Source organism: Rhopalosiphum maidis, chromosome 1, assembly GCF_003676215.2.
Source record: "Rhopalosiphum maidis isolate BTI-1 chromosome 1, ASM367621v3, whole genome shotgun sequence".
NCBI lineage: Eukaryota > Metazoa > Arthropoda > Insecta > Hemiptera > Aphididae > Rhopalosiphum > Rhopalosiphum maidis.
The window spans coordinates 55,785,655-55,806,571 of record NC_040877.1 but is presented as its reverse complement, the minus strand read 5'-3'; the positions used below and the strand labels follow the sequence as shown (position 1 = coordinate 55,806,571).

The 20,917-nt window shown below is 25.4% G+C and overlaps 1 protein-coding gene across 1 annotated transcript; it reads right to left on the bottom strand.

Moving 5' to 3' along the window:
* Positions 1-10,890: 10,890 nt before the first annotated feature.
* Positions 10,891-20,403, bottom strand: LOC113548376. Its single transcript, XM_026949227.1, has 3 exons — positions 20,199-20,403; positions 12,361-12,624; positions 10,891-11,229 (listed from the first exon to the last, which is right to left on the bottom strand). Exons 1-3 carry the CDS (start codon positions 20,248-20,250, stop codon positions 11,012-11,014), a joined length of 534 nt encoding a protein of 177 aa, XP_026805028.1. The 5' UTR covers positions 20,251-20,403; the 3' UTR covers positions 10,891-11,011.
* Positions 20,404-20,917: the final 514 nt, after the last annotated feature.

Genomic DNA, 20,917 nt, shown 5'->3' with positions numbered 1-20,917 from the left:
TCGCAAACGACTATACAGACCATCAGGAGCGCACGGTGGAAAGCTCTCTTGCTCCCCTACCCCACCACTAATTTAGTACCGCATTATTGTTCGACGCCCCCCTATATCGTTGTTTATATATAATAATAACATTGTGCATATACCGCGTACTATGCTTTATACACTATATACCTATGCATATATATGTACACGATATACTATATTACTACAATATATACATACATATTGTATATATATTATGGCTCAATTACATTTTTTTCGCTGTACTATAAGTGTTCCAGTGAAACTCGTTATTCAACACGTGTGTGTCCTATATACAATTATTATTTATTGTATTTAACGACACCGATCTTCTTTGAACACGTCTTACACTTAAGCGCCAGTGCCGTGGTATACGCTACACGCTACACAATCTTAACTATCGAAATGCCACCAAACTGTATAATACATGCGGCAGGTATACTAGCTCATATACCTACCTATTATCTATAGCGTTTAATACATTGTAGATTTACCTACAGTATATATATACCAGTATAACAATGAGTAGCGTACAGACGGTGACTATTAACCTAAACGTCCTAAACCACGTTAAATTCGTGTTCACAACGATCTAATTTGTTAGTGGAAATGTGTCTTTTTAAAAAAGAACACGATGATGAAAATTTACTTATGATATATGCATATAAAGGTATACGTAACATGATATGAAAATAAAAATCATAAAAAAGATAGAATATAGTATAGAATTTAAAAAAATTTTAATAAAAACATTTTATCAAGAATACGGTTAATAAAATTATAGTATAAGTACCAGGCGAACAATTAAAAACGATTCGTTCTTCAAAAATACTGTAGTCGAACTACCGGTCCACTGAAAATGATTTTTAACTAACATATTAGGCGATTTTCTTAACAATTAAAAACGTTACAAACATAATATTTTATTATTATTTTTTTTTTATATATATTTTATTTTATATTACTTTTATTTTTCATACATAGAACACAGGCTATATAGGTACTATTTGAACTTATTATTAGAAAAATACAGAATAATCCGAATACGATAAAAAAATTGATATTGCATATAGTCTGCAAGATTATCGTGTTTGATTTTTAATTTGTTTAGCTATAAAACGTACGGACTTTGTATTTAATCCATAAAATATTATGTAGTAAAAAAAACTAATCCTGCGTGTTTTCTCGTCATCCGTGGTATCAATATAATAATAGCGTTCGAAATGAGAGATATACAACTGGATAGAAGTACACGCTGCTTAAATCGTATTATCGTAATTGGCAATCTCACGCAGACACGTCGATCAGCTGGCTACCCTTATAAATGGATAATGTATGAGTACGCGCACGGGAGGGGTTAATAGAGAGTTCCATCAATTTCACATATACAGTGATTATCTTTAGTCCACAATAGTTTAGATTTACACCATAATAATAATTATTGTAAGTATTATATAAGCCGTCTGAGCAACACTTGTCCACGGACAGAATAGTTACGAGTGTACAAGGGGAATACGGGCTATTATAGGTGTGTATATATTATATACACACACATATATATATAACCTTAATAACCATTGACCCTACTCAATTGAACCCAATCGTGAATAAGCTACTGGATCCTAGAGGTGCGTCTTTCGAATGATAAAACCCATTTAATTTCTATTAGCATACTTTTAATTATTTCTAGAGAGTGTGTGTATATATATATTATTTAGTATTCATCTACGAGTGAACAAGACATGCAAATTAACGGGTGTTTACATCATCGAAGGAAACAACTGTTTACACCAAAGTTTACGGTTACTGTACCAGAATATAGCCCGAAATTCAAAATCATTGTTGAGTTATCATTAGTACATTAATTACGTATTTATAAGAGATAAAACAAATAGGTTAGCAATATTTTAATTTGTAATCGTTAAATGTTAAAATATGGTCTGATTATCAGTGTACTCGTGTCTCGCGTATAATGAAAAAAAAACAATTAAAATATGTAATAATAAATTTTAATAATTAGTAGGTACTTTAAAATATAGGTATAGAATAGTATAATGATTGATAATTAAAAAACTATTTTCAATCTTATGTTAAACTTCACTAGTAGTTGTCTAATAATCATAAATTTAACCAATATGTGTAATAGCATATTGTTAATCTGTGTTAGCCTATCGGGCTATAACGCTGTGGCTGTGTACAACATTTTTGGAAGATAATTACTGAGCAACTTAGTTATTTATTTATACATACCTTCATAGCTTTAAAATATTTACTTATTTAGAAAACACATAACACAAAATATAAATATTGAACATGTTTAAGTGTGTTCATTTAAAATTTCAATATTGTCTGTAAGATCATATTTTCTAAACGTACGTAACTATAATATACGCATTTAAATCTAATAATATATTTTATGCATATATTATATATATATAAGAATAAAATACAGGATAACTATACTGGAATACAACAGAAAAAACATTATTGTTATTTAAAAATTTTCAACTTCTTTAAAATAAGTGGAAAAGAGACATTCTGGTATGGTTCCTTGATTGGTCCATTGTTTCAATCGATTTTTCTTCTCCTTGTCCTGTTTGGTTGTCGGACGTGATGACTAGGATGTGACTGATGATCCGTGACAAATATTTTTTATTTATTTTTTTGTTTTTTATTTATTGCTGTCACGTTTTTACACATCTCTATAGAAGCATAGTTTTCCGAACACCGGACGTGAATTGTGATTTTTTTAACGAAAAAAAAAATCATTTGATCTTTGCTATGCTTGCATTTTAGCTAATTGTTTTAGAGTAGGTACCCATATAATGGTTATTAAAACAGATTTTGTCGTATTTTTTATATTTGCATAATTTAAAATAATTCTAAATAAAACAAAAAAATAAATTAATATTCTAAAAGATCTAAAATTTGTTAAAATAATTAAGTATGATTTACACACAATTAACAGAAAGAATTTATGTCAATTTTTATTGATGAAAAAATATTTAAAAGAACCCTTCTTCTATGTACAAAACTATGAAACTGTTATTTTTAGTATTTATTGTATTTTGAATAAGTATAAAGAATATAAATTAAAATTATATTTTATTTAAAAGAAGCATAATAATTCATAGATCAACAATTTAATAAAAAATAACAATCAGATAAAAAAAAAAAAATACATATTTTATCAAATTGCATGTCTGTTATTATCTATAAAACGAGATACATCTTATTGAATATTTTAATCTTTAATCTGTAACTCTAAAAATAAGCTATCTCATTATTTTAAAAAACAAATTAAATACATTACTCATCGAAAAATTATACACATACATTTCTTGGATAGAATTTAGAAAGAAATCTAAAAATAGGTTTATTTACCTATTACCTATATGGCTACATATAGTATGCGCAATTATGATTCATTGACCATTATTGCTATAAATACCAAAGTATTTAGGATAAAACATATTTTATAAAATTATAAAAATGCTTGTAAAATTACTTATAAATCTATAAGCTTTTACAAATTATTTATAGGCAACTACAACTTAAAAGTCTACAACGAATTGATTAAACCTATACCTTCTACAATTATTTATTTAAACCCATTCGCCAATAAAACAATTCAATAAATATACCACATCATTATGACATTGTTTCTCTCGTAAAGTGATTTTTCTTCAGTCTACTTTTTTTCAGATGTTGCGCAGACATGGTTTTTAAGTCCTTGACCACAGTCACATTAATTTATATATTGTCCTTCCGCTATTTACCGCAGCATAACGTGTTTGGTCTAAATTTTACTGCAGTAATAAAGAAGAAAATTTTAAATAAACTATTAAAAACTAAACACATGCAGTAAACACTATACGTATTATGATCTTACAGTACGCAAAAACAATTTAAATGTTTTTTAAATAATTAGTATTTTGTAATAATTGTAAACATAAAACATAATATAACTTATAACTTCAACAGTAGCCTAAAATTTTAATAGTTATACCAACATGGTTTTATAAAAATTTCTAAAATACTTTAAAAAACAACAAAATTATATATTGTAGGTAATAAACTATCAATTAAATAGGATAAATAGATAGACAATAATTGTAATAATCCTTGCTCTGCTTATACTACACATTTTTAAATGACATTTTAATCCAATTAAAAAAAAATTAATTGCTATGTTTTCATTTTTTTTTATCCAGAAAGGTAAAATACTAAAATGTGTGCTACAAACATACATACTCCAAGTGACCTTGTAATTGAATATTAAAATGATTATAAAATGTAAATTATCACTGATTATTGTAAATTTTTTGTATTAATATTTAAAAGTGATAATTTAGATTTAATAACAGCTAAACAATTTTATCTTGAATTCAATTTGTTCTTGTAATACAAGTTATTAAATATTATTTAAAAAATATCTTTAACGTTGTACATTATAAAATATAAATTTAAATACTAAACTTGTTTAAAATGTATTCAAAAAAATATGATTATGCATTCAAAACAATATTAAGTAAGTAGACATATTTTGATAAATTAAATTATAATATTATTTGGATTATACGTATGCACATTGCACACTAAAATAATATAAGATAGTAGAATAAAATGTTTTAATAATACCAATAAGGCGATAATCAATAGCATTACGGGGAACCCATTTTATTTTTAGCTCTTAAGACAATATTATTTTTACTTACCTAACGCAGGTAAGTACATAATTAGAATTATAAAATGATTATTTTTTAATACATCCAAATTGTAATTGCTAGATATAGAAGATACTGAGTGTTGAAAAATTCTAAGATCTCCTATTCAACAATTTGACATTTTTTTTTGAATAATATAGTATGGATAAAATATAAAAATATAGTAATATGTACAAGATATATATTTTTTATTAAAAATAAATGCATATTAAAGCGCATATTTTAATACTTTTTGGTGCATATGTTTGCGCATATTTTTAAGATTTTAAGCACATAAAGTCCCGAGTCCTGCTAATCATAGTCTACTTTGCCCTTTGAAATGTAGCGATTGCGTACTCAGCTAATACATTTCCATATATGTTCCTTCAAATGTACTACATTTTGGCATTGTGTACATACAATTCTGGAATTCACACTTTGTCCGAAAAAATAGTCACTATCCATCACTGCAAAGTCAATATGAATAATTAGTATTTTAATTGTATTGTAAAATAAAGTTATCAAATAAAATGATAAAATAGTTTATATTTATGTAGCTATTAGCATTGACTATAGAATATAGTATATTTTATAATTAATACTATTTGTAATTTTTCATATTAGTAATGCAGTAAGTCAAACCAATTTTTGACAAAAATTCTCACGCATTATATTATTTCATATTATAATATAAAATATAAATAGTTGTTAAGTCAATACCGATATATCGTAGGATGGTGTAAATAAGTTCATAGTATATTTTAAAAATAATTTAAATAATTTAAAAATTTCATTGTGTACCTATTGTAAATAATAATATAGGTAGGTATAGTTGCAAAAAGTGCCAACGAATAATGTTTAAACTACAGCAAAATAATTACAAGTATATCTTATTAGAAATCTTGTTTAAAGTTTTCAAGTTCTCACTAAAATTTCTCATTTATACATAAAAAAATTAAGAAAATTCAAAATTCAAACATCTTAACTTGGCCTTACTAATAAATAATACAGAAAAAACCAAAATATTATAAAATATTGTGTCTAGAAATACTTGTAATTTTATTTCAAGTACTTGTGGCCATTCATTTTTATTTATAAAAAAAAAAACAAAATCAATCTTTACGTAAATATTACCTTTTCCCTGATTTAATATTCCTGGTTTTAAAAAATTAGAAATAATCTATAGGTTTATATTATAAGAGTATTATTACAGATATTTCAGACAACTATGTCTTGGAATTATCATTTAAAAAACGTCTGTTATCCTCAACTTCCAAAACTTTCGAAATACTAGGGCATCGCCATCCTACCGTAAATATTAGTCACCAGACAACTACAACAAACTGAAGAATACGTGAACCATGTCGGTTGGCACGGAAAACTGAATTTAAAAACGATATATGGCAACGCAATCTAGCAATAAAAACAAGCAGTAGTCGTATAAACCGACATTCGATAGATGTAAAAGCAAAAGCATACTCGCCTGTAGTTTCGTTGAACGATTGATGCATTTTTGATGCAGCTACTAGATTTAGTAAGGAGCAAAGTCATTAAGTCACTAGGATATGAAGATGCAGTGTACTGAGGCCTAAAGGCTAAGTTTGTTGGCTAAGAGGGAGCACTGTTGTTTTATACTTTGCCTCTGGTAAGCAAATGTACTAGATTCGCCACTGAATACACCTCGAAAAATATATACATATATAATTAATACATAAAATAACTAATAAAATAGCAATTTTAAGGCATCTCTAATAGTAGTAATTGCGCCCCGGCATTCATATCTATAGGACCATAGAATCGGCACTGGCTAGAGTTAGGAAATGGTAGTTTGGAATAGGTTAGATAATATATCTAATATTTTAATACAATAATACATATATAGCTACTGCATGATTATTGATTAGATATTTTGCCATTTAGGTTATTATTTATACATCTGTCTTAAATTCAGAAAATATATTGTGATTTATAAAAATGAACTGAAACATATCTACAAAATTCTATATTTCCTTTTCGTAAAACTATATTTGATGACTCATTAACTGATGTATAAAATATTTTATAATTGTAACTAATTTAAGCATGTTATATTAAATAATATTATAGACATTGGTATTTCAAAAATTTTATTTAAAAAATATGTACGAAAACTTAAAATGTTACGTTCAATGTCCTTAGATACCGTAGACAGTGTATTGATAAAAAAAAAATAATGTAATAATGAGTAGGTATAAAGTATACAGCTCTAATAAAAAATAATACCAACATTATAAGTTATTATCATTTTTAGTAATGCATAACACAGAATAATTACACATATTAATGTTTAATGCCTCGTCAAATACAACATTTTAAATTAATTTCTCTTAAAATTTGCAGTCAATATCGATTTTTTTACGATTTTTATATCGTGAAAATTTTACGTATAATTGACCACGTATAAATAATTTATACATAATAATAATATAAAAAAAATCTTAATTTGATTAGTATGGTAATTATTTGACGAAACTATTTTTCATAGACATTTTGTATAATAGAAAGACATAACAGATACCTAATATAAATTATATTATCCGTTGCCGCAGTTGTTTCGACAAATATGGTCATCAGTTCCAACCTAAACAGTGAGCTTTTGTGCCCCATTTATTATTTGATACATTAAAAGTTCGTATTTCATTTATCGCAATTTCTTTGTTGTGTAAATCGAAGAACCGATCTTTGTCACACTCTGTATGTATAAATTTTTATAATTATATACAATATGCTAACATATATGTATCATAAATTCTAACAGTCAACATGTTCTTTTATAATAAGTTTAAATGTTTAATATTTTGTAATTATTATATAGTATTTGTACGTTGTAGGTATCCAGGGGCTGACTGGCCTGACGGGACACCGTGACAAATCCCGGTAGCCCGTTACAATAATAGATTAAATGGCCTGATAATATTTTAGAAACTAAAAATGTATAGTATACGAAAAAACATAAAAATATAACAAATATAACACATAAATAGGTATTACCTTATCAGCTCGTGTGATTTTAAGTATTATATTAATCGATAATATTATAATATTATTATGAAGTGATCTATATACTGTTGAAGTTCATAACCAGGTGATGGATAGCAGTGGCGGCTCTAGAGTTTGATTCTGGGGGGGGGGGCATAAACATCACACAATTTTTTTAAAAATATTTTATAATATATTTATTCAAATTAGTGCCATATATTACCCACATTAGTCATTAGTGCAAAATATTATACAAAATAAATATAATATATATATAATAATTACATTTTATAAAACGAATTTTAAATTTCGATTATTATTTTTAGCAAATCTATCTATAACTTTATCTATATCTATAGATATATCTCGACGAATGTGCATGAGAGCGAGGTTAGGTTAGGTTACGTTATAATTAACTATTGTTTTTAACATTTTTTCTAAACTGAGATCAAATCATGATTTTTTTTTTACAGTTATTGGTGTTTAAATTTTAACAATGGTAACTATTTTGGTCGTCTGCTCGCGTAAAATGTCTGTGGTAAAACGAAGCTACAAAAATTAAAATATTTAAAACGATATTAATCTGAACGTCTGAACACTCTGAACACAACAGTCGTCAAACGGGTCAAACATATTAACAATAAGAAATCAACCATATTAAAAATATATATAAAAAATCTGATAGTCTCTATTAGAAAACCATTTTCATACTACAATATTACATACTAGTGTACTACGCGAAAATATAAGATAACGACTAACGAGAATTTACAATTAAATGATAACTAGTAAATTAATATAATATAATATTATAAACCGTAATAATATAAGCGTATCATATTATATTATTATTAAATTCAGCCTGTTTTTTTTGGATTTGGGGGGGCATGGCCCCCTGGACCCCTCCCCTAGAGCCGCCACTGAGTTGGATAGAAAATTTGAAAGTATGAATTCAAGATTTGTGAACAATAGTCCATTTATACGTGGATTTATCGCTTCGATGCCCAGTCAACTTCAATAGTTTTAAACAAGGTTTATAAAAAACAGCCTTGAAAGCTCTCTCTAAAAATTTAATTCGATTTACAATCAATGATAATTTGGAAGAACTCCATCAAAAATTAAAAGAAGAATTAATAAGTTTTGGTAATATTTGGGATAACTTAAAAAAATCAGCTGAAGACAAGAAGATGAATACCAAGAAATTGAAGAAACTGCCGGATTAAATATGACCTAGGTTGTCCTAGGTTTGCACCTAAAACATGCAAAAATTGTTCTTGTTGCTGTTTAAAGTTATTAGTCAAATACAATTTGTATAATAATGCGTATATAAATTTATCTTTGGCTTATAATTATCTTTTAATATTACCGGTAACACAAGTAGCACGTGAGAAGTCATTTTCAACACTAAAATTCATAAAAAATCGATTATGAAATACTCTAACTCATGAGAATGTTTATGTTGATGTCCGTGGAAAAACGAACTTTAGCTTCTATAGATGACGATATTTTAATCAACAGAATCGGGGAAACTTGTGAAGTTATGAAAATAAACCTAATTATGTAAAAAAGGAATTATTTTAAGAGTTAATTTTAATATATAGGTATTATATTAAAAAGTGTACACTGTAACTATATAAAAATATCTTATATATTATGTGTAATTTTTTATATCTACATAAAATGTTGAAAATATTTTTTAAATAATAAAAGTTTTATATTATTATTATTTTTTTTTACATAGTTATGACCAAATCGTTAGTCCTCTGTTAATTTTTGGCCTTGCAAAAAAAATTCCCGGCCTGAAATATTAACCCAGTCCGCCCCTGTAGGTATCCCATAAAACGCATTGGAATGCGTACTACGTTTACAAATTCCATTGAATTTTAGTAGATTAATTTTATACATATTACTCATATTGGGAAAATACGTTTATGAAAAAAAATATGGCAGATGTTTATTTGCCATTTATTAATAAAGTATGCGGTCAAATTTGGTTAACTCGAACTTTTAACTTCGACTTCGAGTTAACCAAGTTCGACTGTATTGTTAAATAGCGTATCAAAAAATTGTTAGAAGGCAATACCTATATTATAGGCTCGAGCGCAATCGTAATGTGTTTTTCCAGGTAAAAAAGTAAAACAGCTTCATCTAGCTAATTACTAGATCGCAATCGTGTTGCGCTTTTCGCTTATAAAAAAGTAGGGCGGGCGCAATCGTGTTCCACCGACGTAAGAAGTAGGGTATATTCAATAATCATGATAATACATGATAATATTCAATAAGTATAAAATAACTATATTTACTAATAAAAATGGTAGTCCGTGACATTATGCAAATCTTGTTGGCCTTAATTCAGAAGGAAAATGTTTTTCATTTTAATTAAACTTAAAAACAATAAATATTTAATGTGTAAATAGCTACTGAATAGTGAATTTATACATTCTTTCCGGGTATAAAAACCGTATCGAATACATGCAAAAAAGGTATAATCAGTAGAATGTACAACAGTCAGCAATCACTCGACCTTTGTGGGAAGATATAACCATATAAATAACAATAAATCACAACTATAGCGTTTCTCAAAAATACAATATTTTCTTAAATTAATTTTATATTATGTGTTATTAAAAATAATCAGAAATTATTAATATATGTATTAAATAATTTATACTCGGCATAACTTATTCTTATTTATCACCTTATATTTGAATAACCGGCTAAACAATTTATTTTATGCAGTAGACCACAAGTTCTATTATATACATAATTGTAATTTCGTCAGTTTACCGCATGGTGCATACATAATAGTATAATACATTATCAAATCCAATAGGTATACACTGTTATACATTATACAGCTATTTATAATATATAATACATTAACCATATCATAATAAATTGCAAAAAAATGAAATCCTGTACCAATATATAATAATATAATCTACCTATAATTGAAATAAAAAACAAAAACATTCAATAATTATATAGGTATGCTACGTTTAAATAATATATATGTAAACATATTCTTTAGAATAATATTATAATACAACGTAAAAAGTAAAGAAAATAATGAAAACATTTCCGCGGGTATATAAAATGTATGCATACGTGCATACATTATGTATGAGTGTATTCTAAATTAAAAATTATTGTGTGGTTGAATAAGCTAACAGTTTAAAACAATATAACAAAACATAGTTATCAGGTACACTTTTCAATTTTAATGAAAACAGTATTGCGTTTGGGTTTCTATTATTATATTATTATTAGTGCTGTAGCCCATAGAATAGACACGTGACCATCGCAGTCAAAGTTATCGCGACCGCCGAAGACTTCAATGACCTAGAACCGTTACAACCATCATCGTCGCACGAGCCACAGTACTTGAGAGTTTTCAGCTCATCGTCGAGTCTTTGCATTCCTTTGCACAAGTCTGCTTTGTTATAAACGCATCCTCGAGCCACTCGTACAATATCTTCTCCGTCTATATTATTTAATAAGTATGATATGTGTGTGTGTGTGTATGTTGTACCGGAAACAGAAATATGTCATAACTATTAGATTAATGATAACAATATTTTTTTGTTATGAATTTATTAAAGCTATACAATTTAAATGTAAATACATATTATCTGAGCTGTAATTAACACATTATGTTGAACAAATATTTTTTAATACATCAATGAATTTTTTTAATTTTTAAGATACTGTAATAAACTATTTTTTAATAGAATTATCAATGTACCATAATATGTATCCATAAGGGTATAAAGTTAATAAATAAATCATATTAGTATAATAATACTAGTTTTTTAGCACATACGTATTACATATTTTGGTAATATCTATAAATCTAAACCTTAGTAATAATATCAATTTGGTATATGCATATATGTGTTAGTTCAAATTGTTCTGTTTCTAAAAAATAAAATACCGAAAAATGACTTAATATCCTGATTATCTATTTTCATAAGACATAATTTTAGGATAACAAAATTATATTTTACTTTATGAGCATGTGATATTGAAATAGATGTATAAGTACCTACAGATTAAAAGTCGATTCATTTAACAGCAAAAATTCATAATTATTTCGAAAATAAAATCATTTTTATTACATATGTTTTACGATTTTACTTATGCAATTTTTAATCTATTGAATAAACATATATTTTTAATTTTATATTCCAAAGCAAAATATTTTCCTGGGAATTTCGGTGCATAAAATTGAATTAGTAAAATTTTTTACTACTAACTACTTGTCTGAAATTCGAGTTATTTAATATGTCAAACACCTTTAATAATATTTAAGATAATGATGAGTGTGTGCTGCTAAAAAAATAATACTGTATGTTTATTCGTACATGTTTGGATATTTTTATAAGCGCAATAAAATCTATATTTCTTTATATGATAATTAGCTTTGCACAACCGTCATTAAATACTTTTTAAAGGATCTAATTCTACTTATAAGTCTATTTAAGTTAATTGAAACTTTAAATTTAACTGGTAATCTATATTTTAAATTCTTTGAAACGAAACAAAAGTTTAAAAATCAGTTTAGAAATTTATAATTATAAATATGAAATATTATATAATATTCTAAGATACATACGTTTGAGTACTACTTTTGTGCATCCAACTGAATCTTCACTAATGGTAGGCAAATTGAAATTGTTGTTATGATTGATGTTGAAACCTACTTGATTTGCGAAATTTTGTAGAGCATTACTTGCAGTATTTAGGGTGTTGCCTAGTTCGTGGTTGAAATCATTAATCGCTCTAGTATTACATTCAACTAAAAGATAATCATCTTTCAAGAATGGGTCACCACAATTTTTGCTCCACCAGCCACAAGTGTAGCATTTTAGACCAGTACCTGATAACCAAACATTACAATTATACAAAAGAAAAATTGACATGTGTATAAAGTTTAATAATTAATATAAATTATATAAGTATTAAATGCCATTAGATGTAAAAACATATTAATTAAAAAATAATATTTTCAATTAAATATGACTATATTATATTTTTATTTTCTGTCATAACGATGTGTTCATTATACGGTAGGTGTACTAATGCTCCAAAATATATTATAATATATCTAATAGGTATGTAGGTACATATTGTTATATTTTTAGCTTGTAGATAAAAATGTAAATTCTTATAAAATATGATATACTTATTTGCTATTATAATTTTGAAAAGAAAACATTTTTTTATAATTTCCAATGATCTATTCCTCTATTAAAATAGCGTATAACATACTAGCTATAATCTATAAATTATATTATTATAAAAATTCAGTGATGATCTGAAGACTGGAATTCCGAACGATTAAACTCTAATAAAACATAGCGTTTCATTAATTATTATACTTGTACAATGTATTACATATTAAATACTTACATAGCCCGACTTGGCTACACTATAAATATTTCGGAATACATAAGTATCTTATTCCTAAACCTATAAATCATGAATATTAAGAGTACAATTGTCAGTATTTAAATATTATAAGCACAGACAGTATAGATATAAGTGGCCAGTAAGTATATAACGTTATAATAACTACTTTCATTAAATGTGCGCATTTTATAGGAAAATACATAAACATAAAAAAAAGTATTTTTTTATCATGATAATTTTACTAAAATTACATTAAATATATTAGATCTACGCGTGATATACCTACCATGCATAGTATAAATGTGCCCCAAGGAGAAGTACCGGCTAGCATTATATAATAGTATACCTTAAATTATTACAAAACTAAAAAAACCGTCAAAAGGTTGGTCTAACTTTTTATATTTTTAGTTATGGACAATTTAACTTTTATTAAACAAAATTTGCTGATTACAGACTGCACATTTTTATCGCAATTTTTTTTTAATTCTAAAGCTATTTTACTGTATTATAAACTAACATACACAATTAAATCTATAATATACGAATTATTTTTATTAAATTAAAAAAAAACTTAGCATTTTTGAAAGTGAATTGCATAAAACTCAAAATAAAACCGTCTTTACTACATTTTTAATTTGATTTTATTGTTCTACTGAATAATACCGGGAATTACTTTAAAATGTTTGTTTTCGTATCTTCCATTATTTCAAAGTAATACGCTTCTAAGCGTAATTAGCTTAAGATTCTCAGAATTGTTAATCGGTTTATGTAAAGGGTTAAATGGAAAAAAAATGTTTTACATACCGTAGTTAGTTGCGATTTATTAATAGCACGATTATTTTATTTTGTATTGTATGTTCGTTAAATTTTAGTTGTCCGTATTCAATACCAAATGTGTGGCAGGTTGGGTAATTAAAAAAAAAAGTTAAATTGCTCATAACTAAAAAAAATAAAAGAGTTAGACTCCCTCCTTAAAGAGGTTTTTCATGACTTAAGGTATACTATCAACTATCATAGTATCATATGACACCGGCTGGTCACTTCCCCCTCGAAACATATTGTATATAATATTATACCTAAATAATATAATATCCTTGTGCTCAAAAATAAGTAAATACTCCTCGAATCCTCGAAAATCAGCTATCTATAGGCTATAACTTATATAATTGTTATATGTATAGATTTTTCTTTTAGATATTAATTTCTTCAACTCAACATTAGCCCCTCCCCCTTTATATCGACCTCTTATACGTCTATACATAAATATGTACGTTACATATTACGGCGTCAATTCGCTGTATACATATAGACAATTATGATGAGTATAATTTAGGGTATGGTTTCATCCCAAATAGGTAAATTCATTTTATTAATCTAAAATAACGATTTAAGATAATTTTTTTATGTTTTTATGATGTATCTTCTATAAGCACTATCCATTATCCATATTAATTAATAATAAATAATTATAAGACCGGTACCTATTGCAAGAAACTTATATTACGTGTTTCACTAAAGAATGTCAACATATTTAGATAAGTTATCAAAATGATTTGCAATTTTATTTGTTTCGGATGTAAAAATCATATTAATAATCGCGTGATAATAGGAGTGTTGTAATAATGACTAATGACTAATATTATTTTTCACTTTGCAAATATAGTAACAGCAAAAAAATATAATATATATATATGTATATATTTATAATTATTATATTTCAAGGTTACTAATCTACCAAATGTTTGTCTACACATATAGTAGGTATATAAAGTATGACAATATAGTATGTGTTTAACCATTTTAACCTAACCCACACTAATACACAAAACAAGATTTTTATACTTGATAATTTTTGTAAGTGCATAACAATGTAATATTTCTATTACTTCAAAATGTTAATGGATTTTGTACATCTATAAGAAACAATTTTTATGATAAGTTTTACATTATTTTTTTTTTATTGTATTTTGTAATTTAGTGAGTATACAATATGATCTATATAATCGTAGGTACTTAATTCGTAATATTATAAAGTTATTTTTATAGTCATTATATAACTGTAAGGTTCAGCGTATTGAATACAAAACGATTTTATTTTTTCGTATTAACCAATAATTTTTGTTTAACATTTTAATTGTTTTAAAATACCACATAAGTTTATAATAATACAAAACTAATTGTTATTAAATCAATATTCACGCATTTTATTCCAATTTATTATACTGAATAATAATTAAAAAATAATAATTGGTTATTATATTTCTAATTTCAATTAAATAAAACTAATGGTATACCTATTTAAATAATCATAAGAAAAATGACGTGATAATCATCATAATCTAGTTTTAAATATAATAGTGTTGACATGTTAAATTTAAGCGTTTAAATTTATATCCCTATACACCAATACAGCGTTTTTATTATAAGTTATAATTTGTAGACGATATTTAAAATGTATTATATTAAAGGTAGATAAGTGCGATTTTTGCGGTTCATAGTCTTATTGCAATAATTAACCTTCCAAAATTCAATATAATTACTCAATCGTATTGAAACAGTAGTTAAACAGGTTTTTTTTTATTTATACGTGTGTATTCAAAATGTTAAATATGCTTTACGTTAATGACTTTATTTTATGATAAAATACTTATATGTCTTAATAGCAGTATGTATTTATATATTTTTATATATAATATAGATAATGTGTTTTCTATTGTTTTTGACATAAATCATTAGCATTACTTTATAAGACAATTAAACATAATGTACAAATAATGTAAATCAAATGATAAGGTGTTTATAACTATATTGGTGAGGTTTATTCATACACAGATCTTCCCATTTAGTAACGAAAAATATCTAATACTATAGACTTAAAATAATAATATACTATAGAGACTATTTCTTTATACACATTGTTATACCCACAGATATATAGAATTATTATTATTTATTCTATACATCTGTGGTTATACCTATCTAAAACTTACTTAAAATATATTAAGAACATATTCTACATATTTTTAAATTTTGATAGAACTTAATTAAACCTAATCATACAGTCATTATTTTTGATTTGATTTCAATAAAAATTAACGGAGGAATTATCTTATTATAGAATTATATCTCATTAATCACTTATTCGATGACCATTGAATTGGCTCTCAATTTTGGATTAAATATGAAATCAACCCTTAAGTTGGCTCCTGAAAGTATATATTTGAATTGGCTCCCCAACCAGTAAAATAATATGATTCAACAAGGGTTTCTCATATTATACGCATTTACTTTTACAGTCATTCATACTTTGCACATAAATTAGTCTGACTCGTTTAAATATTTCGATTCCGAATTTATTAAACTATTATAAAATCATCAACTAAATTATGACTTGAACAGAAGACTTGTAGTATTTGCATGTTGTTTTTGCACAATTACAGAATAGAAGCAAGAAATAATTAATAAGTTTTATACCAATAATAAACTAGTTTTATAATTTTATTTTATTATTTTTGTTTTGAGGCAAATTGCTTTCATTTTATACATTTTATAGATACATATTTTAATTAATTGATAATTATTTTATCAGTATTTTATCCACTGTTTTTTTTTATTTCAATTAAAATACAACCATAATTGTTAGATTTAAATTGTTATCATATAATATAGATGTCTATTCGTGGACGTATATTTTGGGCGATTGTAAACTCGACCCGTGTTTTTTTTGGATAAAAATTATTGACGTGTAAAATCAGCTCAAATAAAAATAATCGTGTAATTTTCTTATAATACTTTTAAGAACGATTTATCATTACCGCGAGGAAGCGATTCTCATTATCTTCCAAAAATTATTTTCATTTTCGTATTATAATTTATGGTATAAAATTCGTAAAAATATAGATAATGTTTCAATGTTGGATTTAATTTGAATATTCAGTACAAAAAATATAAGTAAAATTGTAAGTGTAAAAAAGTATAAAAATATAAATAAAATGTATTTATGTAAAATTTTTAGTGTAAAAAAATGTAAAAATACAAGTAATATTGTTAAATTATTATATTTATTGGTTAAAATTATCAGGCCAAGTTTACAACCGACCTTTGTTATCATTTTAAATTTCCGGGCCAAGTTTACAACAAAAAAGGTAACCTAGTTTACATTTGTTCTATATTTTTCCTAAAAGGCTAAAAGTGCTTAAAGACCACCAACTACCCGACTAGGTTAATTTTCCTTTTATTTATTTAAATTACCTATATAATAATATAGAGAATTGTTATAATCGATAATATCAAATATTAATGTATAGGCATTAATGTATTAATGTATGATCATATGGAATATGTATATATTCCAATATTATATTCACATAACACATGCAATGCTTAGTGTGTTTCTATAAACAGTCGACTATAATACGCGTTTTGTTAACAATTAATATTATTTAGTTATTCATTTTTAGATACATAATGACTTAGATTTAAAGTGTATCTTTATCTTCAGTTCAATTTTTTGTTTTAAAAATTCTAGTTTTAAATTGCATATTTAAAATACAAATTTTGAGTGTTAAAGTGTGATTATTAGCCTTGCAAATCTTCTGCTCTAATAATGACTTACTAATTACTACATAGGTACAATATACCTATAATACTATACAAATAGATATTATAATTATTTACACAATATATATATATATATATATTATATTATTATTTAATTTCCAATCAATTGACCATAAAATATAATATATTATAATATCATTGAATAGGTAGAAATTGTATATGCAAACAAAATATGTTTTTGAAATAAACGAAACTTAATAATAATATATTCATAATACAATATATTAAAATATAATAAACTATAGTAATAAATTTAAATTAGTATTAATCTCTACACTCGTTAGGTGTAGAAGTTAGATACAACCACAGACCATATTATATTATTATAGTCTATTAATTATACATTTTAGAATGTAAGTGTATGATGTATATTATATTACATTCAAATAATCATTTTTTTTACATAAATAGTGTTTCCACATTAACGCCTTGTCAAGTAAATACTTATTAAAATTATGAATGTATAAAACAAAAATAATTAGTACTAGCAGACTAGTAGCGGTAGGTAGTGGACTAGTAAGTAATAGGTACTGACCAATTATTCATTAATACTTATGTGTTAACATAGCCATTTTAACTTTTGGAGTGTATTGATATTTGATAATAATAACAACAACACAATTTTATAAACTTGAATTCGTTGTTGATAGGTAGTCGAAGAGAAATGACAATTGCCTTATCGTACAATTGACATTTTAGATATTCTTTTTTCAAAATGTATCATAATAATTTTGGTATGTCAATGTGTGCGCATTTGAACATTACATTTAATCTATACTGCACAGTTAAAATAATTTAATAATATTCATTATTTCTTATACAATTTTTAATTAATGTAAATTAATATTTTTTTAGTTTTCATATTTACATATTAAATATTATGATATAGTAAATTAATATTATATTGCGGTGCTACAAAACTTTTAACAACGATTGTCGGTTAAATTTTACTAAAGCCTTCCAAATGGTTTTATATAAGTACCTACAGTTTGAAAAACCAACATTACGTTTTATAAATTCATAGTTAGGCTTGCTGATTTTGACAATTTTATTTTAAATCATCTTTATTTTTACGAATTAGTCGAATTTCATAACTCAATATATTGGATTATATATTGGTTAAATATATTTAATTTGCATAACGTGTTATACAAAATGTAAAGTAATATACAATTAATAATTTATTGCACTTTTCTTATTGTCATTATTAATACCGTATAAAAATTAACGAAAAAACAACAACATTATTATTAATGTAATAATTAGCAATGGATTTTTTATAACCTTCGATGAGTCCTTGTCGTCACGGGTACTACAACAGTAAAATGGTGTTAGTGGTATATTAATTTTCCAGGGGAGTCATGGTTCACTGATTATTTTTTTTTAAGTAGGTAAACAAATAAAAATGTGCTCATTAAAATCTTCATTTGGATATCATGAATGTTTAGTTTGAAGTTCTGTACAGTATATTACGTGTATTATGTTGATTTACTATTGTAACATATAGCCATAACTTCTACCAGCCACCGCCCACCAGATGTTTTGCTAGTAGAGCTATGAATTTAACGCACTATAAAACTTGACAAATGGAGTTATTAAATTCCAATAAGCATTTACGCTAAAACATGCACATTAAATATAAAATAATATCATTTCTTGGTGAAAAACATATTAATGGTCATATTTTGTTTAAACAAAAATAAAAATAATCTAATTAATTCAGGTAATTACTAATCAAAAAATCTGTACTTTTAAATTTAAAAGTTTAAAAATTGTTAATAGATAAAATCAATGAATACCTATAAATTTACAGCCCTATTGATTTTTCATGACTACCCTTTTATAAGCGTTAGTGATTTCCTACTTGCTTAATAGTTAGTATAATAATATCCATAAATTAAACATCACAATTTGTATTCAATAACCAATATTTTTTTACGACATAGTTAATAGAATTAAAATAGTTATAGAACAATAATATCAATAATCAACATTTATAAAGGAAATAGTTTGTACAAAAATGTGTAGGTATACCTACAAAATATTTTTTGGTCACAAACTCGGAAATAGGCAGATGGAAATATTATTTAGGTAACTTAATACTGTGGATAGATATAATGTATGTTACGTAAATTACGCGCAGGTACCAAAAGTATCTATACTACTCGCCGTATAGTTGTAATAATAGATTCGGTGAAAGTCTACACCACGTTACATCGACGTCCGGTTATAAGTTTATAACACGAGTATAAAACCTGCCTATCTAGTTTAAAAATAAAATCCTTTTTTTGCGAATTTGCAAATCATTGAAGAAAACAATATCACAGAGGACAGCATTTAAAACAATGTAAAAAAAAAATAAGAACGGTTTTAACAATATAAAAATTGAAATCGTCAAGAAACAAATAAAAAATCACTTACTTGATCCAAAGAAAGCGATTAAACATAACAATATCGATATAGTTGATTTCATATTTGTTAGTTATTTTTCTTTTTAGGTAAATATTATTAAAACACAATTATTATTTAGGTATAACGTATAACAAACAGTAATATTGAAATTGACCACTTCTATTATAGTTGTTGTCGCTGTGGGTACTAACGGACAAGTGTCTGCAGACTGCAAATGGTTCTGACTCTCACGCACCTCTCTAAAAACTATTCTGCGTACACCTACCACTAGCCGACCTTGGGCTTGCCCAACGTGCGTTTTCAAACGTAGTTGTTTGTTATTGTTATTGTTTTTTTTTTTTGTTCTTTTCATACTTCTCTCTTCTGAAACATTTCGTTGATATTATTTATTATATGCAGTTCACTTTATAAAAAGTCTGTAATACATTTATTCTCTACTAGCCAGGCAAAGAATTATTAATAATAGTTAAAACTTAAAATAAATAATAAATAATTACGTCATGGACTTCATTTTATGAGATATAAAATATGAAATACTAATTCGCAATAATGATGACAAATTAGTTTACTTATAGACTATAGCATAATGTTAACTGACAAGTTCTAAAACAATTATACATATAAATTATGTATATGAATGACCAATAAGTATAATATGATGTATAATTGCGGTTTAAAATATAAAACAATACGCCACTCATTGTTTTATGAAAATAACATTTTTTTTA

What these genes read in the sequence shown, in the direction of transcription:
- LOC113548376 (XM_026949227.1), bottom strand. Translation starts at nt 20,250, where the DNA reads ATGAAATCAACTATATCGATATTGTTATGTTTAATCGCTTTCTTTGGA. An exon ending in AATCGCTTTCTTTGGATCAA is followed by an intron (nt 12,625 to 20,198) that starts GTAAGTGATTTT and finishes TTTGGTTATCAG; the next exon opens with GTACTGGTCTAAAATGCTAC. An exon ending in CACAAAAGTAGTACTCAAAC is followed by an intron (nt 11,230 to 12,360) that starts GTATGTATCTTA and finishes TAAATAATATAG; the next exon opens with ACGGAGAAGATATTGTACGA.